General features: G+C 42.0%; 6 protein-coding genes across 6 annotated transcripts; 2 read left to right on the plus strand and 4 right to left on the minus strand.

The window, feature by feature from the left end:
* Nucleotides 1-9,620: 9,620 nt before the first annotated feature.
* On the minus strand, nucleotides 9,621-10,456 carry LOC110680723 (histone H1-like). The gene has a single exon (XM_021856514.1). It carries the CDS (start codon nucleotides 10,402-10,404, stop codon nucleotides 9,724-9,726), a length of 681 nt encoding a protein of 226 aa, XP_021712206.1. The 5' UTR covers nucleotides 10,405-10,456; the 3' UTR covers nucleotides 9,621-9,723.
* A 1,792-nt stretch (nucleotides 10,457-12,248) lies between these two features.
* On the minus strand, nucleotides 12,249-12,784 carry LOC110680727 (histone H2B). Its single transcript, XM_021856519.1, has one exon. The coding sequence runs from the start codon at nucleotides 12,678-12,680 to the stop codon at nucleotides 12,306-12,308; it is 375 nt and encodes a 124-aa protein (XP_021712211.1). The 5' UTR covers nucleotides 12,681-12,784; the 3' UTR covers nucleotides 12,249-12,305.
* Nucleotides 12,785-12,862: 78 nt separating this feature from the next.
* LOC110680726 (histone H2A) lies at nucleotides 12,863-13,469 on the plus strand. Its single transcript, XM_021856518.1, has one exon. It carries the CDS (start codon nucleotides 12,962-12,964, stop codon nucleotides 13,334-13,336), a length of 375 nt encoding a protein of 124 aa, XP_021712210.1. The 5' UTR covers nucleotides 12,863-12,961; the 3' UTR covers nucleotides 13,337-13,469.
* An 816-nt stretch (nucleotides 13,470-14,285) lies between these two features.
* LOC110680725 (histone H3) lies at nucleotides 14,286-14,877 on the minus strand. Its single transcript, XM_021856517.1, has one exon. It carries the CDS (start codon nucleotides 14,747-14,749, stop codon nucleotides 14,339-14,341), a length of 411 nt encoding a protein of 136 aa, XP_021712209.1. The 5' UTR covers nucleotides 14,750-14,877; the 3' UTR covers nucleotides 14,286-14,338.
* A 21-nt stretch (nucleotides 14,878-14,898) lies between these two features.
* Nucleotides 14,899-15,526, plus strand: LOC110680729 (histone H4). Its single transcript, XM_021856521.1, has one exon. It carries the CDS (start codon nucleotides 15,006-15,008, stop codon nucleotides 15,315-15,317), a length of 312 nt encoding a protein of 103 aa, XP_021712213.1. The 5' UTR covers nucleotides 14,899-15,005; the 3' UTR covers nucleotides 15,318-15,526.
* Nucleotides 15,527-20,339: 4,813 nt separating this feature from the next.
* LOC110680733 (histone H1B-like) lies at nucleotides 20,340-20,891 on the minus strand. Its single transcript, XM_021856524.1, has one exon. It carries the CDS (start codon nucleotides 20,889-20,891, stop codon nucleotides 20,340-20,342), a length of 552 nt encoding a protein of 183 aa, XP_021712216.1.
* Between the last annotated feature and the right edge of the window lie 449 nt (nucleotides 20,892-21,340).

Consider the following 21,340-nt stretch of genomic DNA (forward strand, 5'->3'; position numbering starts at 1 on the left):
GGACCTAGTCGGGTCTAATGACAATTGAAATCCAACTCGGGAGTGGGTTGGTCGATGGATTTGATGTACCATCGGACCTAGTCGGGTCTAATGAAAATTGAAATCCAACTCGGGAGTGGGTTGGAAGATGATTTGAAACTTGATCGAAATTGAAATCCAACTCGGGAGTGAGTTGGTCGATGGAATTGAAGTACCATCGGACCTAGTTGGATCTAATGAAAATTGAAATCCAACTCGGGAGTGGGTTGGAAGATGATTTGAAACTTGATCGAAATTTGAAATCCAACTCGGGAGTGAGTTGGTCGATGGATTTGAAATACCATCGGACCTAGTCGGGTCTAATGAAAATTGAAATCCAACTCGGGAGTGGGTTGGTCGATGGATTTGATGTACCATCGGACCTAGTCGGGTCTAATGAAAATTGAAATCCAACTCTGGAGTGGGTTGGAAGATGATTTGAAACTTGATCGAAATTCGAAATCCAACTCGGGAGTGAGTTGGTCGATGGAATTGAAATACCATCGGACCTAGTCGGGTCTAATGACAATTGAAATCCAACTCGGGAGTGGGTTGGTCGATGGATTTGATGTACCATCGGACCTAGTCGGGTCTAATGAAAATTGAAATCCAACTCTGGAGTGGGTTGGAAGATGATTTGAAACTTGATCGAAATTCGAAATCCAACTCGGGAGTGAGTTAGTCGATGGATTTGAAATACCATCGGACCTAGTTGGGTCTAATGAAAGTTGAAATCCAACTCTGGAGTGGGTTGGAAGATGATTTGAAACTTGATCGAAATTTGAAATCCAACTCGGGAGTGAGTTGGTCGATGGATTTGAAATACCATCGGACCTAGTCGGGTCTAATGACAATTGAAATCCAACTCGGGAGTGGGTTGGTCGATGGATTTGATGTACCATCGGACCTAGTCGGGTCTAATGAAAATTGAAATCCAACTCGGGAGTGGGTTGGAAGATGATTTGAAACTTGATCGAAATTGAAATCCAACTCGGGAGTGAGTTGGTCGATGGAATTGAAGTACCATCGGACCTAGTTGGATCTAATGAAAATTGAAATCCAACTCGGGAGTGGGTTGGAAGATGATTTGAAACTTGATCGAAATTTGAAATCCAACTCGGGAGTGAGTTGGTCGATGGATTTGAAATACCATCGGACCTAGTCGGGTCTAATGAAAATTGAAATCCAACTCGGGAGTGGGTTGGTCGATGGATTTGATGTTCCATCGGACCTAGTCGGGTCTAATGAAAATTGAAATCCAACTCTGGAGTGGGTTGGAAGATGATTTGAAACTTGATCGAAATTCGAAATCCAACTCGGGAGTGAGTTAGTCGATGGATTTGAAATACCATCGGACCTAGTTGGGTCTAATGAAAGTTGAAATCCAACTCTGGAGTGGGTTGGAAGATGATTTGAAACTTGATCGAAATTTGAAATCCAACTCGGGAGTGAGTTGGTCGATGGATTTGAAATACCATCGGACCTAGTCGGGTCTAATGACAATTGAAATCCAACTCGGGAGTGGGTTGGTCGATGGATTTGATGTACCATCGGACCTAGTCGGGTCTAATGAAAATTGAAATCCAACTCGGGAGTGGGTTGGAAGATGATTTGAAACTTGATCGAAATTGAAATCCAACTCGGGAGTGAGTTGGTCGATGGAATTGAAGTACCATCGGACCTAGTTGGATCTAATGAAAATTGAAATCCAACTCGGGAGTGGGTTGGAAGATGATTTGAAACTTGATCGAAATTTGAAATCCAACTCGGGAGTGAGTTGGTCGATGGATTTGAAATACCATCGGACCTAGTCGGGTCTAATGAAAATTGAAATCCAACTCGGGAGTGGGTTGGAAGATGATTTGAAACTTGATCGAAATTCGAAATCCAACTCGGGAGTGAGTTAGTCGATGGATTTGAAATACCATCGGACCTAGTTGGGTCTAATGAAAGTTGAAATCCAACTCTGGAGTGGGTTGGAAGATGATTTGAAACTTGATCGAAATTTGAAATCCAACTCGGGAGTGAGTTGGTCGATGGATTTGAAATACCATCGGACCTAGTCGGGTCTAATGACAATTGAAATCCAACTCGGGAGTGGGTTGGTCGATGGATTTGATGTACCATCGGACCTAGTCGGGTCTAATGAAAATTGAAATCCAACTCTGGAGTGGGTTGGAAGATGATTTGAAACTTGATCGAAATTGAAATCCAACTCGGGAGTGAGTTGGTCGATGGAATTGAAGTACCATCGGACCTAGTTGGATCTAATGAAAATTGAAATCCAACTCGGGAGTGGGTTGGAAGATGATTTGAAACTTGATCGAAATTTGAAATCCAACTCGGGAGTGGGTTGGTCGATGGATTTGATGTACCATCGGACCTAGTCGGGTCTAATGAAAATTGAAATCCAACTCTGGAGTGGGTTGGAAGATGATTTGAAACTTGATCGAAATTCGAAATCCAACTCGGGAGTGAGTTAGTCGATGGATTTGAAATACCATCGGACCTAGTTGGGTCTAATGAAAGTTGAAATCCAACTCTGGAGTGGGTTGGAAGATGATTTGAAACTTGATCGAAATTTGAAATCCAACTCGGGAGTGAGTTGGTCGATGGATTTGAAATACCATCGGACCTAGTCGGGTCTAATGAAAATTGAAATCCAACTCTGGAGTGGGTTGGAAGATGATTTGAAACTTGATCGAAATTGAAATCCAACTCGGGAGTGAGTTGGTCGATGGAATTGAAATACCATCGGACCTAGTCGGGTCTAATGACAATTGAAATCCAACTCGGGAGTGGGTTGGTCGATGGATTTGATGTACCATCGGACCTAGTCGGGTCTAATGAAAATTGAAATCCAACTCTGGAGTGGGTTGGAAGATGATTTGAAACTTGATCGAAATTCGAAATCCAACTCGGGAGTGAGTTAGTCGATGGATTTGAAATACCATCGGACCTAGTTGGGTCTAATGAAAGTTGAAATCCAACTCTGGAGTGGGTTGGAAGATGATTTGAAACTTGATCGAAATTTGAAATCCAACTCGGGAGTGAGTTGGTCGATGGATTTGAAATACCATCGGACCTAGTCGGGTCTAATGACAATTGAAATCCAACTCGGGAGTGGGTTGGTCGATGGATTTGATGTACCATCGGACCTAGTCGGGTCTAATGAAAATTGAAATCCAACTCGGGAGTGGGTTGGAAGATGATTTGAAACTTGATCGAAATTTGAAATCCAACTCGGGAGTGAGTTGGTCGATGGAATTGAAGTACCATCGGACCTAGTTGGATCTAATGAAAATTGAAATCCAACTCGGGAGTGGGTTGGAAGATGATTTGAAACTTGATCGAAATTTGAAATCCAACTCGGGAGTGAGTTGGTCGATGGATTTGAAATACCATCGGACCTAGTCGGGTCTAATGAAAATTGAAATCCAACTCGGGAGTGGGTTGGTCGATGGATTTGATGTACCATCGGACCTAGTCGGGTCTAATGAAAATTGAAATCCAACTCTGGAGTGGGTTGGAAGATGATTTGAAACTTGATCGAAATTCGAAATCCAACTCGGGAGTGAGTTAGTCGATGGATTTGAAATACCATCGGACCTAGTTGGGTCTAATGAAAGTTGAAATCCAACTCTGGAGTGGGTTGGAAGATGATTTGAAACTTGATCGAAATTTGAAATCCAACTCGGGAGTGAGTTGGTCGATGGATTTGAAATACCATCGGACCTAGTCGGGTCTAATGAAAATTTAAATCCAACTCGGGAGTGGGTTGGTCGATGGATTTGATGTACCATCGGACCTAGTCGGGTCTAATGAAAATTGAAATCCAACTCTGGAGTGGGTTGGAAGATAATTTGAAACTTGATCGAAATAGAAATCCAACTCGGGAGTGAGTTGGTCGATGGATTTGATGTACCATCGGACCTAGTCGGGTCTAATGAAAATTGAAATCCAACTCTGGAGTGGGTTGGAAGATGATTTGAAACTTGATCGAAATTTGAAATCCAACTCGGGAGTGAGTTGGTCGATGGATTTGAAATACCATCGGACCTAGTCGGGTCTAATGAAAATTGAAATCCAACTCGGGAGTGGGTTGGAAGATGATTTGAAACTTGATCGAAATTTGAAATCCAACTCGGGAGTGAGTTGGTCGATGGATTTGAAATACCATCGGACCTAGTCGGGTCTAATGAAAATTGAAATCCAACTCTGGAGTGGGTTGGAAGATAATTTGAAACTTGATCGAAATAGAAATCCAACTCGGGAGTGAGTTGGTCGATGGATTTGATGTACCATCGGACCTAGTCGGGTCTAATGAAAATTGAAATCCAACTCTGGAGTGGGTTGGAAGATAATTTGAAACTTGATCGAAATAGAAATCCAACTCGGGAGTGAGTTGGTCGATGGAATTGAAGTACCATCGGACCTAGTTGGGTCTAATGAAAATTGAAATCCAACTCTGGAGTGGGTTGGAAGATAATTTGAAACTTGATCGAAATAGAAATCCAACTCGGGAGTGAGTTGGTCGATGGATTTGATGTACCATCGGACCTAGTCGGGTCTAATGAAAATTGAAATCCAACTCTGGAGTGGGTTGGAAGATGATTTGAAACTTGATCGAAATTTGAAATCCAACTCGGGAGTGAGTTGGTCGATGGATTTGAAATACCATCGGACCTAGTCGGGTCTAATGAAAATTGAAATCCAACTCGGGAGTGGGTTGGTCGATGGATTTGATGTACCATCGGACCTAGTCGGGTCTAATGAAAATTGAAATCCAACTCTGGAGTGGGTTGGAAGATGATTTGAAACTTGATCGAAATTTGAAATCCAACTCGGGAGTGAGTTGGTCGATGGATTTGAAATACCATCGGACCTAGTCGGGTCTAATGAAAATTGAAATCCAACTCGGGAGTGGGTTGGTCGATGGATTTGATGTACCATCGGACCTAGTCGGGTCTAATGAAAATTGAAATCCAACTCTGGAGTGGGTTGGAAGATGATTTGAAACTTGATCGAAATAGAAATCCAACTCGGGAGTGAGTTGGTCGATGGAATTGAAGTACCATCGGACCTAGTTGGGTCTAATGAAAATTGAAATCCAACTCTGGAGTGGGTTGGAAGATGATTTGAAACTTGATCGAAATTCGAAATCCAACTCGGGAGTGAGTTGGTCGATGGATTTGAAATACCATCGGACCTAGTCGGGTCTAATGAAAGTTGAAATCTAACTCGGTAGTGCGTTGGTCGATGGATTTGATGTACCATCGGACCTAGTCGGGTCTACACTGAAATGGATTCAGTAGATTATTTGTTTGCGTGTAATGAGAATTGAAATCCAACTCTGGAGTGGATTGGAAGATGATTTGAAACTTGATCGAAATTTGTAATCCAACTCTGGTCTAAGCTTAATAAAAAAATAGCTTGACTAAGATCAGACAGAACTGTACGTGGTGTATTAGAAAATGTAATGTATGATGTGAGAAAAAGCTTGTGAAACTTTCTCTGACTTTGCTGCTAATGAGATGCTTCGAGCCTGGTAAGCTCAATCCAAAGTAGCATAACTAAGATCAGGCAGAACTGTACGTGGTGTATTAGAAAATGTAAAGTATGATGTGTGAAGAATTTTTCTCTGACTTTGCTGCTAATGGGATGCTTCGAGCCTGGTAAGCTCAATCCAAAATAGCATAACTAAGATCAGACAGAACTGTACGCGGTGTATTAGAAAATGTAAATTATGATATGAGAAAAATCTTGTGAAACTTTCTCTGACTTTGCTGCTAATGGGATGCTTCGAGCCTGGAAGCTCAATCCAAAATAGCATGACTAAGATCAGGCAGAACTGTACGTGGTGTATTAGAAAATGTAAACTATGATGTGAAAAGTATCTTGTGAAACTTTCTCTGACTTTGCTGCTAATGGGATGCTTCGAGCCTGGTAAGCTCAATCCAAAATAGCATGACTGAGATCAGACAGAACTGTACGTGGTGTATGAGAAAATGTATACTATGATATGATAAGAATCTTGTTAGAATTTTTCTCTGACCTTGCTGCTAATGGGATGCTTCGAGCCTGGTAAGCTCAATCCAAAATAGCATGACTAAGATCAGGTAGAACTGTACGTGGTGTATTAGAAAATGTAAACTATGATGTGAGAAGAATTTTTCTCTGACTTTGCTGCTAATGGGATGCTTCGAGCCTGGTAAGCTCAATCCAAAATAGCATGACTAAGATCAGGTAGAACTGTACGTGGTGTATTAGAAAATGTAAAGTATGATGTGAGAAGAATTTTTCTCTGACTTTGCTGCTAATGGGATGCTTCAAGCCTGGTAAGCTCAATCCAAAATAGCATGACTAAGATCAGACAGAACTGTACGTGGTGTATTAGAAAATGTAAACTATGATATGATAAGAATCTTGTTAGAATTTTTCTCTGACCTTGCTGCTAATGGGATGCTTCGAGCCTGGTAAGCTCAATCCAAAATAGCATGACTAAGATCAGGTAGAACTGTACGTGGTGTATTAGAAAATGTAAAGTATGATGTGAGAAGATTTTTTTTTCTAAATTTTCTGCTAATGGAATGTTTTGAGCCTGGTAAGCTCAATCCAAAGTAGCATAACTAAGATCAGACAGAACTGTACGCGGTGTATTTGAAAATATAAACTATGATATGAAAAAAATCTGGTGAAACTTTCTCTGACTTTGCTGCTAATGGGATGCTTCGAGCCTGGTAAGCTCAATCCAAAATAGCATGACTAAGATCAGACAGAACTGTACGTGGTGTATGAGAAAATGTAAACTATGATGTGAAAAGAATCTTGTTAGAATTTTTCTCTGACTTTGCTGCTAATGGGATGCTTCGAGCCTAGTAAGCTCAATCCAAAATAGCATGACTAAGGTCAGACAGAACTGTACGTGGTGTATTAGAAAATGTAAACTATGATGTGATAAGAATCTTGTGAAACTTTCTCTGACTCTGCTGCTAATAGAATGTTTCGAGTCTGGTAAGCTCAATCCAAAACAGCATGACCAGACAGAGCTGTATGCGGTGTATTAGAAAATATAAACTATGATATGAAAAATCTTGTTAAATTTTCTATGACTTTGATTAGAATAAAAAAGTGCGAGATTTTCATTTCATAGATTCTAAGTAAGAGTAGAGGAGAGGGTGAATGTAGGGAATAGTTATAAGTGGGTAAATTATTGTTCATTTGGGTAATTATTCTGAACAAGTAAAGTTGAAGTTCAATTTTAATAAAGATGATTATATATCGTCGAGAGTGTAGAAAAGCTCAGCATGAAGTAGTTCGCGGGAAAAATGAAAGCTTCCCTTTGAATCAGTTTTGAAACGGATTTGCGTGAGAACGGACGTGTGTTTTACTGTTCCGTATTTATAAGAGCGCAGTTTACGACATAACCGAATAACGATGAACGAATTAAATTCCTCTATGCGTAGTGTGCCTTTATTTGTATATTTTACTTTGAATTTTGGTTATTAGAAACGGAACTCCCCAACATACAACAACACATCGAACCATTAGGCATTTGTCGATCAGCCACAATAAAATTTAACAATAAACTCATATTCATAAACAGCGTAAAACTATCTTTTCCTGAATATATATAATATAGAATTATATGCATTCCACTCCAATACAACCCATTTTAATATGGTAGTACATGACGATAAATTGGAGCTATCGCCCGGAAGAGCCGATTTGAGTGAAATGAAGCCAAATTTGGGTCGGTTTGTGTTTCCGTGTGAGCTTTTCTCACCTTTGAGCCTCCACGCTAAAAACATATAACACAGAATTGACACACAGCACAGGGGTGCGTGAAATTTTTCAATCATCTCTGTGAGCCATAAAATGTACGATAAAAGAAGAAGAAACCAGCACAGGAGAGATTTTTCTGCATAGCAAAATATGACACAAACTTCTTGTTGGTCTACAAAACCCCGATTTCGTGTGAATCGTAATCAATTCTGTGCTCTATAAATATTTTTTTAGCGTGTTCGAACGTGTTGGGTTCTGTTTCCGTGTGAGCTTTTCTCAGCTTTGAGCCTCCACGCTAAAAACATATAACACAGAACTGACACACAGCACAGGGGTGCTTGAAATTTTTCAATCATCTCTATATTTTTTAGCGTGTTCGTTCGAGCGGCTGGTTGAACGTGTTGGTAGAGACGAGAGAACGACGATATCCTGTTGCATGGAAGTTTTCGTCATCCTTGTTTGCTTCACACTCTAATGAACTTCACACTCCATATGAACGGCGTCCATTCCGTCCAAGATCAGAATTTACTGGCCTAACGAATAAAGAAAAAAAATTCCATTGTGAATGGTTCATTTTTCTTATCATTTGGATGTCGTTCATTCGAAACGGAATATTACGAATGTTATACTGTGAATATCATTCTAAAACAAAACACATTATAATGCAAAACTTCTTAAGGCCCGTCATTCGTTTTGGCAACAATGATGACTTTTCAGCATGCATTTCAAAGTGATAAAACTCAGCCGTGATAGTTTATATTGACTTGAAAAAGAATCACTGTACGCGCTAACATGCATAAAGTATGCTGATACTTTTTCAACTGATTTTCTTCGATTCGAAATCGTGAGATGAATTAGCAACAATCATGAAGGCTAAGTAGCGCGTCATTCGTTTTGGCAACAATGATGACTTTCCAGCATGCATTTCAAAGTGATAAAACTCAGTCTTGATAGTTTATATTGACTTGAAAAAGAATCACTGTACGCGCTAACATGCATAAGGTATGCTGATACTTTTTCAGCTATGTTAGTGCAAAACCAGCTGATTTGCTTTGATTCGAAATCGTGAGATGAATTAGCAACAATCATTAACGACGCGTACAAATTTCAACGACGGCCTGCTTCGCCTTAACGGCTACGGGTTTGAATGATCGAAAAACAATTATGGATCCTGCTTCCTTAAACGCATAAAGTGATCAGTGAAAAATAGAAGCAACCGTTCCTTCGGAAGCGATGCTGAGCTCCGCCAATGTGGATAGAACAGTGATAGTTATGCTTTCCAGCAAAGAAGCATGAGACACACCATCAGCAACAGTTTGTATTACCTCGAAAAGGAAAACCCCCGAGATACACGATAAGGAAATTGGCAATTATTTTGTGTTAAAAATGGGCTGCGTACATCCCTGGAGTTAGCATGTAAGTAGATTTTGAATACCATTTACCCAAGATTTGGAATTTTGAATACCATTTACCCAAGATTGGTATTTTTGTTTTATTTTTTATTTATTTATTTTTTTTTTCTCTACTGGTTGGGACTGGACCTACCTCTCTGCCTGGCCCTTTTGCAGTTCGAGATCAGTGCGTTGTTCATTATTGAAAAAAAAAAAGAAAAAAAAAACGAACGAAGCAACACCTCAAATCGTCAAGCAAGAGCATAATTTCAGAAATTCAAGTTGAAAACAAATTGTTCGATTGATTATCGAGTGACCAATCGGTCAAGGTATCAGCTTGAAAGACTGTCTAGATGTGTGCTCTTCACCTTGAGATTCGCCTTGAGAAAATCATCGATCGTACGGTAAAAGGAATATTCTTAGTAGTAACTCTTTGATATGATCTTCATTGGTAGTCCTGAAAAGGACTGATTGGATAATGAATACTGTTTCACAGTACAGTTGCGGGTGCTTCCGAAAGTTGCTAACTTTACTTTTTGGCAGCGGTCTTCTTTGCGGCAGCTTTCTTGGCTGGGGCAGCCTTCTTCGGTTTTGGGGTCTTTGGCTTCTTTGTGGCGGTCTTCGAAGGTTTGGTGGCCTTTTGCTTCGGGGCAGCAGCCTTCTTTACACCTCCGGCCTTTTTGGCAGCCTTTGCACCGGCAGCTTTGGCTTTCTTCGCTGCAGCTGGCTTCTTGGCTTTCTTTTCGCCGGCTGGCTTCTTGGCCTTCTTCTCTCCAGCTGGTTTCTTGGCAGCCTTCTTCTTCTCTCCGGCAGCCTTCTTGGGTTTCTTCTCACCGGCCTTCTTCGTTTTCTTTTCACCGGCGGCCTTCTTAGCATCAGCCTTCAGTTTGAACGATCCGGAGGCACCAGTTCCCTTGGTTTGGACAAACTTGCCCTTTTCGACACCATTCTTCAGCGCCTTCTTCAGGAATGGGGCAAGCTTGGCGACATCGCATTTGTAGTTGGCAGCAATGTACTTCTTGATGGCCTGCAAGGAGGATCCGTTCCGTTCCTTCAGGGTTTTGATAGCAGCAACCACCATATCGTTCACCGGGGGATGGGTCGATGGCTTCTTTGGCTTGCCCTGTCCCTTAGGGGCCCTTGGCTTCTTGGCCTTGGATGGCGAGACAGCAGGGGCTGCGGCAGCGGCTTCAGCGGCGACTTCAGACATTTTGAAAGGCAGAAATAGTAATGCTTACACGTTAGAGTAAACGAATGAAGACAAATCTGGCAACAGTACGGTGTTCGGAAGAGATGTCTGTGTTAGGGAGGCAGACATGGTCGTCCACTGAATGACTGTTCGTGATATATTGTATATTTTTTTGGTAACATCTTTCTAAAACTCAGTTTTCCGTTCTTCACTAAACATATTTACATTTTAGTATGTCCGTCTGGCGAGTATATGAATCTCGCTAGCAGCCCATTACCGCTACACTGGGCTGGCATTGAGAAAAGTACCACGTAAACATGTCGTAATGGCACTCGTGCTTCATATGGTGTGGCTTCGCTAGATAAAACAATTAATAGCAACTATTGAAACAATGCTATCATGCTTGCCGGTAATGAATTTAGAAACATCAATAGTCGCTCTTTGCGTTTACATTCATATATTATGAAAAATCCGTTACCTTATGGCTCATAACAGGTCTCAAACAAAGTCATTCCCAGTGCTGACGGGCGATGTTCGTGGGTTTGGTTTAAGTAAACTTTTAACAATGTTAATTTGATGGTTTTCCATAAACCATACCCACAACATGGGCTCGATAAAAATGTCAATCAATCAATTTTATTTTAATCTGTAAACAAAATAGTCATGTAACTCATAATCGTTTAAAAACAAAGCAACTCTCACCCGCTTGAGATATACCCACCGTTGATTGTCCAATTTCAACAAATGCGTTGCCTTAGCCATCGATGCCACCGCACTGCACAGGATAGTGAATGTTTAGTTAAGATTTTGGTTTATGTTGAAATTTATAACTGCAAACTCGCTACAATAAAATACAATCTGTAATATCAGACAGCACACCCCGCAAGAACATCGCTGCCAGTGCGAGTCTGTAGGACATGCATAGCCCTGAATAAGAATCAACGCGTTAGGTCAGTGCCGCGTTTGTTGTAGTTTGGTTAATTAAACTTTCTGTCGGTTTCATTACTGTTAATTCCATGTAAGCAAGAAATTAAAAGAAGCTTTGGTAATCGATCCCCGAAATGTGAAACCGAAAAACGCGAGAGCACCAAACAATGTACGTGTACATACGGCGCCTATACGTTTCCGGTTTAAGAATCGTTTTCGGGATGCAGCCGAAAGTTGCTGCAGTTGTTGATTATTTGTAGAACTGATTGATTGCTCGTCAGCCTTGAAGATCTGAGTACTGATATATAATGTCTGTCGTTAGGCCTGGTGGAACCCGCTCCGGTACGGAGAACAAGGACACCTCAATAGGGAAAATTTAATGCCCTACCTTCACCACTAGCACAAACGGCGCCGTCCATGAGCGTAGCATGAGCTCCATGGTTCATATTTTAAAAGATTGAAATTAAGTTCACGTACTTTGGCGTGATTTGAGATTCTAACGTAATGGGCTAATGCTCACTCACTTTGTTGAATATGTTACTTTTGCTACTAGGCTAGATCGATATATTGCTTTGCTGCTGTCTGATACGAGAAGGCAGACCGTTTCACTCATAATGATATTATTTTCTCTCTGTGCGATACCTGAAAGTAGGCAGCAAATCATACAGGTTGAGTTTAGGGCGTCATTGCACTATTCGGTAAGTATTGTCAGTTCAGTCAGGCTTTTTGCAAAGCATAGAGGTCCAAGTAGATATTTTGAAACAACCAAAGTTTGGTAACAAGTAGTTGGGGGATCAATTTGACATTGAATCATGTAAGCAAACTACGATGGGGTGGTATGATGTTCGCCATTACGAAACAGTCGGTTTAGCTATTGAGTATTACAGTCGCTGCGAAGGGTCATTTTTTCCGAATTTAACTCTTTTCTATGATTGAAATAGTGGCCCTGAAAAGGGCCTTTTGGTTTGCTGCGATTATTCGATGTCGGTCGTCATTTACTTGGAGCTGGTGTACTTGGTGACGGCCTTGGTGCCTTCGGAAACAGCATGCTTAGCCAATTCTCCTGGAAGCAGAAGACGGACGGCGGTTTGAATTTCGCGGGAAGTGATTGTCGAGCGCTTGTTGTAGTGAGCAAGACGGGAGGCTTCGGCGGCAATACGTTCAAAGATGTCGTTGACGAAGCTGTTCATGATGCTCATAGCCTTTGAAGAAACGCCAGTGTCGGGATGGACTTGCTTCAACACCTTGTAGATGTAGATGGCATAGCTCTCCTTCCTGCGCTGCTTCTTCTTCTTCTTGTCGCCCTTGACAATGTTCTTCTGGGCCTTGCCGGATTTCTTCGCGGCCTTTCCACTGGTTTTCGGTGCCATCGCTATAGGTTTGACGTTGTTTTCGATCCAAAGGGAAACAGAAACTGATGCCGTTCGACCGGAGCGGTTTATCTTTTATACTCGTAGAATAGAGAGCACCGCTACGCCCCTTCGATTTGTTTGCTGTTTCGATGTTTCCACTTCTACCTCCCTGGTATTGGTACATCGCAGTGCTGCGCATGTATAAAATAACCCTCGTTCTGGCGATTCCCCATCAGTACAGTTTACGTACGCTTTGTAAACGTTTCTCTGTTAGTTAAACTCAAACCTACTATCTCATAATGTCTGGCCGCGGCAAAGGAGGCAAAGTTAAGGGAAAGGCAAAGTCCCGTTCCAACCGGGCAGGATTGCAGTTCCCGGTCGGTCGTATCCACCGTCTGCTCAGGAAGGGCAACTACGCCGAGCGAGTTGGTGCTGGCGCTCCAGTCTACTTGGCTGCCGTCATGGAATATCTGGCTGCTGAAGTTCTGGAATTGGCGGGAAACGCTGCTCGTGATAACAAGAAGACCAGAATCATTCCCCGTCATCTGCAGTTGGCCATCCGTAACGATGAGGAATTGAACAAACTGCTGTCTGGCGTTACCATTGCACAGGGTGGTGTGTTGCCAAACATTCAGGCTGTTCTGTTGCCCAAGAAAACCGAAAAGAAGGCCTAAATTACTTCCCGCTCGACTGAAGACCGTGCGCATCAAACCAAAACCGTCCTTTTCAGGACGACAATATTCGTTCTACCGCTAGAGAGTTGTTCGAAATTATGTATTTGGTGTAAAGTAAACTATTGTATAAGTACGTATAGGTGTCATTTGCAAATAATATCCAACTACTATCGGCACACAGCACGTCAGCCACTCGCCGTCGTTGGTGGTGCTACCAATCGCATTCGTTTAGCACCAACCACTGCTGCTTGCATCTGGATTGTGTGCTGTTTTGCTGGTGGAAAAAAACATCCCAGTAGTGTTAGTTTGTCATAAACAAAGGTGCGCTTAGAGTTAAGTCAGAGGAATGTTATTAGTTTGTCATAAACAAAGGTGTGCTTAGAGTTAAGTTACGAGGAATGTTATTCTCAACTTCCACCTAGATTGTGTGCTGTTTTGCTGGTGGAAACATGCCAGCAGTGTTAGTTTGTCATTATCAAAGGTGGGCTTTGAGTTAAGTTTTCTAGGTGAATATCGAGCATCCTCACACACCACATCCTCCATCGTTTGCCATAAAGGGGTAGAAGTTTGAAATATGGGTAGAGAAATCACGGCTGATGCTGAAGCCGTTTCATTGTCATTTTGCCTACCGATTTGTGCACTCGATACAAACGGAACACATATGTCGTTACCTGCGTCGTTCAGTCTGCCCTGCCGTTAAAAACAATAATGGCGTAATGCTCAGGATGTAACCGATTAATTGGCTAGCGTAGGCTAGGCGTAGCGTAATGTAACCGATTTATTGGCTCTTTCACGATAGCGAGAGATACAAAGATGTTGGAAGTCGAATGGTGTATTTTAGCCGAAATGCGCCAAGAGTTAGTCTGGATTTAGCGAAAATATGGGAATAAGTTGACTTCGTCAGTTATTCCGAGGGAATAATTCCTAATAACTCTTTTGTGGAATGTGGTAGTGGCCCTGAAAAGGGCCGTTTTTTAGAATGGTAACTAACGTAGACCAAATTTAGGCACGTTCTCCACGGATACGGCGAGCCAGCTGAATGTCCTTGGGCATGATAGTGACACGCTTGGCGTGGATGGCGCACAGGTTGGTATCTTCGAAAAGACCGACCAGATAGGCCTCGCTAGCTTCCTGTAGGGCCATGACAGCCGAGCTCTGGAAGCGCAGGTCAGTCTTGAAGTCCTGAGCAATTTCACGAACCAGGCGCTGGAAGGGCAGCTTGCGGATCAGCAGCTCAGTTGACTTCTGATAGCGACGGATTTCACGCAGAGCGACGGTTCCTGGCCGATAACGATGGGGCTTCTTGACTCCTCCGGTAGCCGGGGCGCTCTTGCGAGCGGCTTTGGTAGCCAGCTGCTTGCGAGGAGCCTTTCCTCCAGTAGACTTACGGGCAGTCTGCTTGGTACGAGCCATTGTATGATGGTGAAGTTTGTTTTACAATCCAAACGAATGCGTTGAAACGAGGCGAAATAATGAGGGTCGAAAACTCGACGTCTACTTTTATATGCTTGTTTCGACGCAGGCAACCAATCAGAAGCCCCGAAAGAATAAGAAAAGCAAGAATGGCAAGAAGAAAGCACCCCTCGTGCGGGTATAAAAGTGGCAGTCCGCCAGCGGAAGGCATCAGTTTCATTACAACCGTAGTCGAACACCGAACTAAACATACAAAATGACTGGCCGTGGTAAGGGAGGCAAAGGACTAGGAAAAGGAGGCGCTAAGCGTCATCGCAAGGTTTTGCGTGATAACATCCAGGGTATCACCAAGCCCGCCATCCGTCGTTTGGCTCGTCGTGGTGGAGTCAAGCGTATCTCTGGTCTTATCTACGAGGAAACCCGTGGAGTGCTGAAGGTATTCCTGGAAAATGTCATTCGTGATGCTGTTACCTACACTGAACACGCCAAGCGTAAAACCGTAACCGCCATGGATGTTGTCTACGCTCTGAAGCGTCAGGGACGTACTCTGTACGGTTTCGGAGGTTAAATCGTATCCATATTTCCGCTCTCAAAACGGCCCTTTTCAGGGCCACCAAACACATTCCCAAAAGAGTTATCAGGTCAATATTCAATTACTAATAGCAGTCTGCCATCGTACGGTGTTATGTATCCAACAAGCAAGTTTTTGATTGCCGTCATGAACGACTCGTAAACCCCTCCTCCCGACACATTCTCCGTTTCATTCGTAGCCATCAGGCTGTGTGTTTAGTTGTTGCTCTAGAGTTCAGATAAGTTTATTCCTGTTTTCCAAGTTTACGCTGTATTAGCAGAGCGAATACGATTAGCAGCTCGACGAAATCTCAAGAAACAGTTACTACCTAAATCGTTCGTTTTGACGCCTTCAACTATCCACACAAGTTCCATCTAGCTTCATACCACTCACGTGCATGCATCTCCTACCCGGACTTCATTGCCAGGTAGCAATCGTTCGTGCTGATTCTGCATAACTGTTGTTGTTGGGCATGCATCTCCTACCCGTGTCATTCGTAGCCATCAGGCTGTGTGTTTTGTTGTTGCTCTAGAGTTCAGATAAGTTTATTCCTGTTTTCCAAGTTTACGCTGTATTAGCAGGGCGAATACGATAACCAGCTCGGCGAAATCTCAAGAAACAGTTACTACCTAAATCGTTCGTTTTGACGCCTTCAACTATCCACACAAGTTCCATCTAGCTTCATACCACTCACGTGCATGCATCTCCTACCCGGACTTCATTGTCAGGTAGCAATCGTTCGTGCTGATTCTGCATAACTGTACCATTCCGTTTTTGCTTGTTTTGCTTAACTTCATTTTTTTCGGTATGCGTTGTTGAGCATCTGGCGCATACCACCGTGCAGTGATTGATTGTATATAATGAATGTGTGTCATCATATTTCACTCATCTTAAACAAAACTATGAAACCAGTTGATAATCCGTTTTCGACTGAGCACCCACAAACCGCTTCCAACGTCGTCATCCACATCGTTAACACACCCAGATTGTGGTGCAAAATTACTTCGGAAACGCGCGAAAACTAACTCGAGTGATCTGTGCAATCACAAAGCACAAAGCACCATGTAAGCATGGTATTCGCTAAGAGATTTGAGTCCGAATTCATGTTCTACTACAACTAGGCTGTCAAGGACAAGTGACGAACTCATTATGGCTTCATCGAATAGTGATCGTAGAACAGATTGTTTGTGAGCTTTTAAAAAATGGAAAAATCTTATAAATTTTTAATATTTGCATATAAATTCTCAAATTTACTTGATTCCAAGTGTCATACTAATACTCTTTACTTCTGCATTCGGTTTGCTTAACTGATTGACAGAAACTTTGTTATTTCGTTCAGTATGTTGTGGGTCACGCACTATCAAAGTTACCCCGTTTTACGGTAATGCCAACTTTCGACGGCAAAATTTAAGATAAAAATGTTTTCTACAGTGTGCAGGAATAATCAGATTATACTCCACAAAACTACCAAAGTTACCCCGCCTTGCGGTATGATTAAGTTTGTAACGGTTACCTCAGCTGAGAAACCTGATAAAGTCTAGAAGAACACGGTTTTCCTCATTCAAAACTGCATTTCGATAGTCCCGAAGATGGGGATCAGTGAGAGAGGTGGGTCCATGTATGTAGTTGATCAAAACACTACAACAGCACTTTATCTGCTGGGTAAGTGAATGGTATGTTACTGAAAGCATACTTTTTGGCGTTTCTTTCGGAATCTATGGTATGGTATGGTTTTCAACGGCGAATCGACGCGCGTACTGTATGGCTCATAAAAAAAAAAAAATACGGAAGGTACAATCGCAACTACAGTCACCCCACAGTTATGGATCAACTAAGGGTCACTTTTCAGAACAAGACATGATTAAAATAAATGATCCATAACTGTGGTACGGGTTTCAATGCCCCACAGTTATGAATCAACGTTTGTGGGAATACGGTCGGAAAAAATATGATCGAGCATCTTATAATTGATTGCGATGTTGCACAGATTTATGGCTCACGTAGGTAAAATGTGTTCTGCGTAATTGCAACTCTGTTTGATGAGATATTCCCGTTTTAATCCATCTCTGATCCATATCAGAGTGCTACCCATAACTGTGGGGTGACTGTTGTTGTTGACAATATGAGTGTTTTCGGTCTCATAGTATGGGGACGGCTTTTAGTGAACTTGTGGGCGCTTGAGACAGTATGGCAGTCATGTGTATAACTTATGTCATTTGTGCCTATGCTTTGCCTCTTTTAATTGCGAACAACCTTCCCTTCTATTCCAATGTTGGGTCTTCCAGTTTTGATTTTTCACACTCTAACAACGCCCCGTATTATCTGCATCCATTTCGCCCAATTTCAGAATCCACTGACCTAATAACCGAATAACGATGAACGAATTAAATTCCTCTATGCGTAGTGTGCCTTTATTTGTATATTTTACTTTGAATTTTGGTTATTAGAAACGGAACTCCCCAGCATACAACAACACATCGAACCATTAGGCATTTGTCGATCAGCCACAATAAAATTTAACAATAAACTCATATTTATAAACAGCGTAAAACTATCTTTTCCTGAATATAGAATTATATGCATTCCACTCCAATACAACGCATTTTAATATGGTAGTACATGACGATAAATTGGAGCTATCGCCCGGAAGAGCCGATTTGAGTGAAATGAAGCCAAACTTGGGTCGGTTTGTGTTTCCGTGTGAGCTTTTCTCACCTTTGAGCCTCCACGCTAAAAACATATAACACAGAATTGACACACAGCACAGGGGTGCGTGAAATTTTTCAATCATCTCTGTGAGCCATAAAATGTAGGGGGATTAGGGGCACAATGAACATACGGGGCGAAATGGACACCCCCTCAATATCTGAGAATATGCATACTTCATCAAAAGTTCATACACCGCATGAAATCTGTATTGCATTTGAAGGGTTTGACGGTATAAAAGATTATTTTTTGCTTCAATTGTCCTTCAAAATTTGACTTAAAGTTTTTCTCAGTTTCAAATTGACACATAAGCAAGGCCGAGGAAAAATCCAATTTTTGAGCAAAGTAACGAACCCAGAAAGGTTCTTTTTAGTTATTATGTTTGAGGAAGAGCCCTTTTACATATTGGAACGATTGACAGTCATTAAATATATTAGAATCACTAAATTTCATGCAGGTGTTCATTTTGCCCCGATACCTTTTTACCAGCATTGTTTTCGGCCAAATTTTCTATCTCGCTTTTCTGACATATGATATGATTTTTATCATCATGAATGAATGTAGCACGTCATACTAACATCAACCTTAAAAATAGCGACGGGTAAATTAAATATATTGCCATTTTAAGGTCTTAAAACGAACATTTGCTTAACGTGTTCATTATGCCCCTATTTCCCCTACGATAAAAGAAGAAGAAACCAGCACAGGAGCGATTTTTCTGCATAGCAAAATATGACACAAACTTCTTGTTGGTCTACAAAACCCCGATTTCGTGTGAATCGTAATCAATTCTGTTCTCTATAAATATTTTTTTAGCGTGTTCGAACGTGTTGGGTTCTGTTTCCGTGTGAGCTTTTCTCAGCTTTGAGCTTCCACGCTAAAAACATATAACACAGAACTGACACACAGCACAGGGGTGCTTGAAACTTTTCAATCATCTCTATATTTTTTTAGCGTGTTCGTTCGAGCGGCTGGTTGAACGTGTTGGTAGAGACGAGAGAACGACGACATCCTGTTGCATGGAAGTTTTCGTCATCCTTGTTTGCTTCACACTCTAATGAACTTCACACTCCATATGAACGGCGTCCATTCCGTCCAAGATCAGAATTTACTGGCCTAACGAATAAAGAAAGAAATTCCATTGTGAATGGTTCATTTTTCTTATAATTTGGATGTCGTTCATTCGAAACGGAATATTACGAATGTTATACTGTGAATATCATTCTAAAACAAAACACATTATAATGCAAAACTTCTTAAGGCCCGTCATTCGTTTTGGCAACAATGATGACTTTTCAGCATGCATTTCAAAGTGATAAAACTCAGTCGTGATAGTTTATATTGACTTGAAAAAGAATCACTGTACGCACTAACATGCATAAGGTATGCTGATACTTTTTCAGCTATGTTAGTGCAAAACTAGCTGATTTTCTTTGATTCGAAATCGTTAGATGAATTAGCAACAATCATTAACGACGCGTACAAATTTCAACGACGGCCTGCTTCGCCTTAACGGCTACGGGTTTGAATGATCGAAAAACAATTATGGATCCTGCTTCCTTAAACGCATAAAGTGATCAGTGAAAAATAGGAGCAACCGTTCCTTCGGAAGCGATGCTGAGCTCCGCCAATGTGGATAGAACAGTGATAGTTATGCTTTCCAGCAAAGAAGCATGAGACACACCATCAGCAACAGTTTGTATTACCTCGAAAAGGAAAACCCCCGAGATACACGATAAGGAAATTGGCAATTGTTTTGTGTTAAAAATGGGCTGCGTACATCCCTGGAGTTAGCATGTAAGTAGATTTTGAATACCATTTACCCAAGATTTGGAATTTTGAATACCATTTACCCAAGATTGGTATTTTTGTTTTATTTTTTATTTATTTATTATTATTTTTTTTCTCTACTGGTTGGGACTGGACCTACTTCTCTGCCTGGCCCTTTTGCAGGTTGAGATCAGTCCGTTGTTCATTATTGAAAAATAAGAAGAAAAAAAAGAACGTAGGTTACAATGTAGATGAATCGAAGCAACACCTCAAATCGTCAAGCAAGAGCATAATTTCAGACATTCAAGTTGAAAACAAATTGTTCGATTGATTATCGAATGACCAATCGGTCAAGGTATCAGCTTGAAAGACTGTCTAGATGTGTGCTCTTCACCTTGAGAAAATGATCGATCGTACGGTAAAAGGAATATTCTTAGTAGTAACTCTTTGATATGATCTTCATTGGTAGTCCTGAAAAGGACTGATTGGATAATGAATACTGTTTCACAGTACAGTTGCGGGTGCTTCCGAAAGTTGCTAACTTTACTTTTTGGCAGCGGTCTTCTTTGCGGCAGCTTTCTTGGCTGGGGCAGCCTTCTTCGGTTTTGGGGTCTTTGGCTTCTTTGCGGCGGTCTTCGAAGGTTTGGTGGCCTTTTGCTTCGGGGCAGCAGCCTTCTTTACACCTCCGGCCTTTTTGGCAGCCTTTGCACCGGCAGCTTTGGCTTTCTTCGCTGCAGCTGGCTTCTTGGCTTTCTTTTCGCCGGCTGGCTTCTTGGCCTTCTTCTCTCCAGCTGGTTTCTTGGCAGCCTTCTTCTTCTCTCCGGCAGCCTTCTTGGGTTTCTTCTCACCGGCCTTCTTCGTTTTCTTTTCACCGGCGGCCTTCTTAGCATCAGCCTTCAGTTTGAACGATCCGGAGGCACCAGTTCCCTTGGTTTGGACAAACTTGCCCTTTTCGACACCATTCTTCAGCGCCTTCTTCAGGAATGGGGCAAGCTTGGCGACATCGCATTTGTAGTTGGCAGCAATGTACTTCTTGATGGCCTGCAAGGAGGATCCGTTCCGTTCCTTCAGGGTTTTGATAGCAGCAACCACCATATCGTTCACCGGGGGATGGGTCGATGGCTTCTTTGGCTTGCCCTGTCCCTTAGGGGCCCTTGGCTTCTAGGCCTTGGCTGGCGAGACAGCAAGGGCTGCGGCAGCGGCGACTTCAGACATTTTGAAAGGCAGAAATAGTAATGCTTACACGTTAGAGTAAACGAATGAAGACAAATCTGGCAAAAGTACGGTGTTCGGAAGAGATGTCTGTGTTAGGGATGCAGACATGGTCGTTCACTGAATGACTGTTCGTGAAATATTGTATATTTTTTGGTAACATCTCGTAGACTCTCCCCTACCCCATTAAATGCTACGTTATTTATGGACGGTCCCAAAGATCCTATTACAAAGATTGTGCGTGATGATCCCATGATAAAATTGGATTGTATGCTTCCAACCCACTCTTGTTAGCGGAAAGTCACAGATAAACATCATGCCCAAAACTAAAA

This window comes from Aedes aegypti, unplaced genomic scaffold (assembly GCF_002204515.2).
Source record: "Aedes aegypti strain LVP_AGWG unplaced genomic scaffold, AaegL5.0 Primary Assembly AGWG_AaegL5_hic_scaff_1759_PBJ_arrow, whole genome shotgun sequence".
Lineage (NCBI taxonomy): Eukaryota > Metazoa > Arthropoda > Insecta > Diptera > Culicidae > Aedes > Aedes aegypti.

What these genes read in the sequence shown, in the direction of transcription:
- LOC110680723 (XM_021856514.1), bottom strand. Translation starts at nt 10,404, where the DNA reads ATGTCTGAAGTCGCCGCTGAAGCCGCTGCCGCAGCCCCTGCTGTCTCG.
- LOC110680727 (XM_021856519.1), bottom strand. Translation starts at nt 12,680, where the DNA reads ATGGCACCGAAAACCAGTGGAAAGGCCGCGAAGAAATCCGGCAAGGCC.
- LOC110680726 (XM_021856518.1), top strand. Translation starts at nt 12,962, where the DNA reads ATGTCTGGCCGCGGCAAAGGAGGCAAAGTTAAGGGAAAGGCAAAGTCC.
- LOC110680725 (XM_021856517.1), bottom strand. Translation starts at nt 14,749, where the DNA reads ATGGCTCGTACCAAGCAGACTGCCCGTAAGTCTACTGGAGGAAAGGCT.
- LOC110680729 (XM_021856521.1), top strand. Translation starts at nt 15,006, where the DNA reads ATGACTGGCCGTGGTAAGGGAGGCAAAGGACTAGGAAAAGGAGGCGCT.
- LOC110680733 (XM_021856524.1), bottom strand. Translation starts at nt 20,891, where the DNA reads ATGGTGGTTGCTGCTATCAAAACCCTGAAGGAACGGAACGGATCCTCC.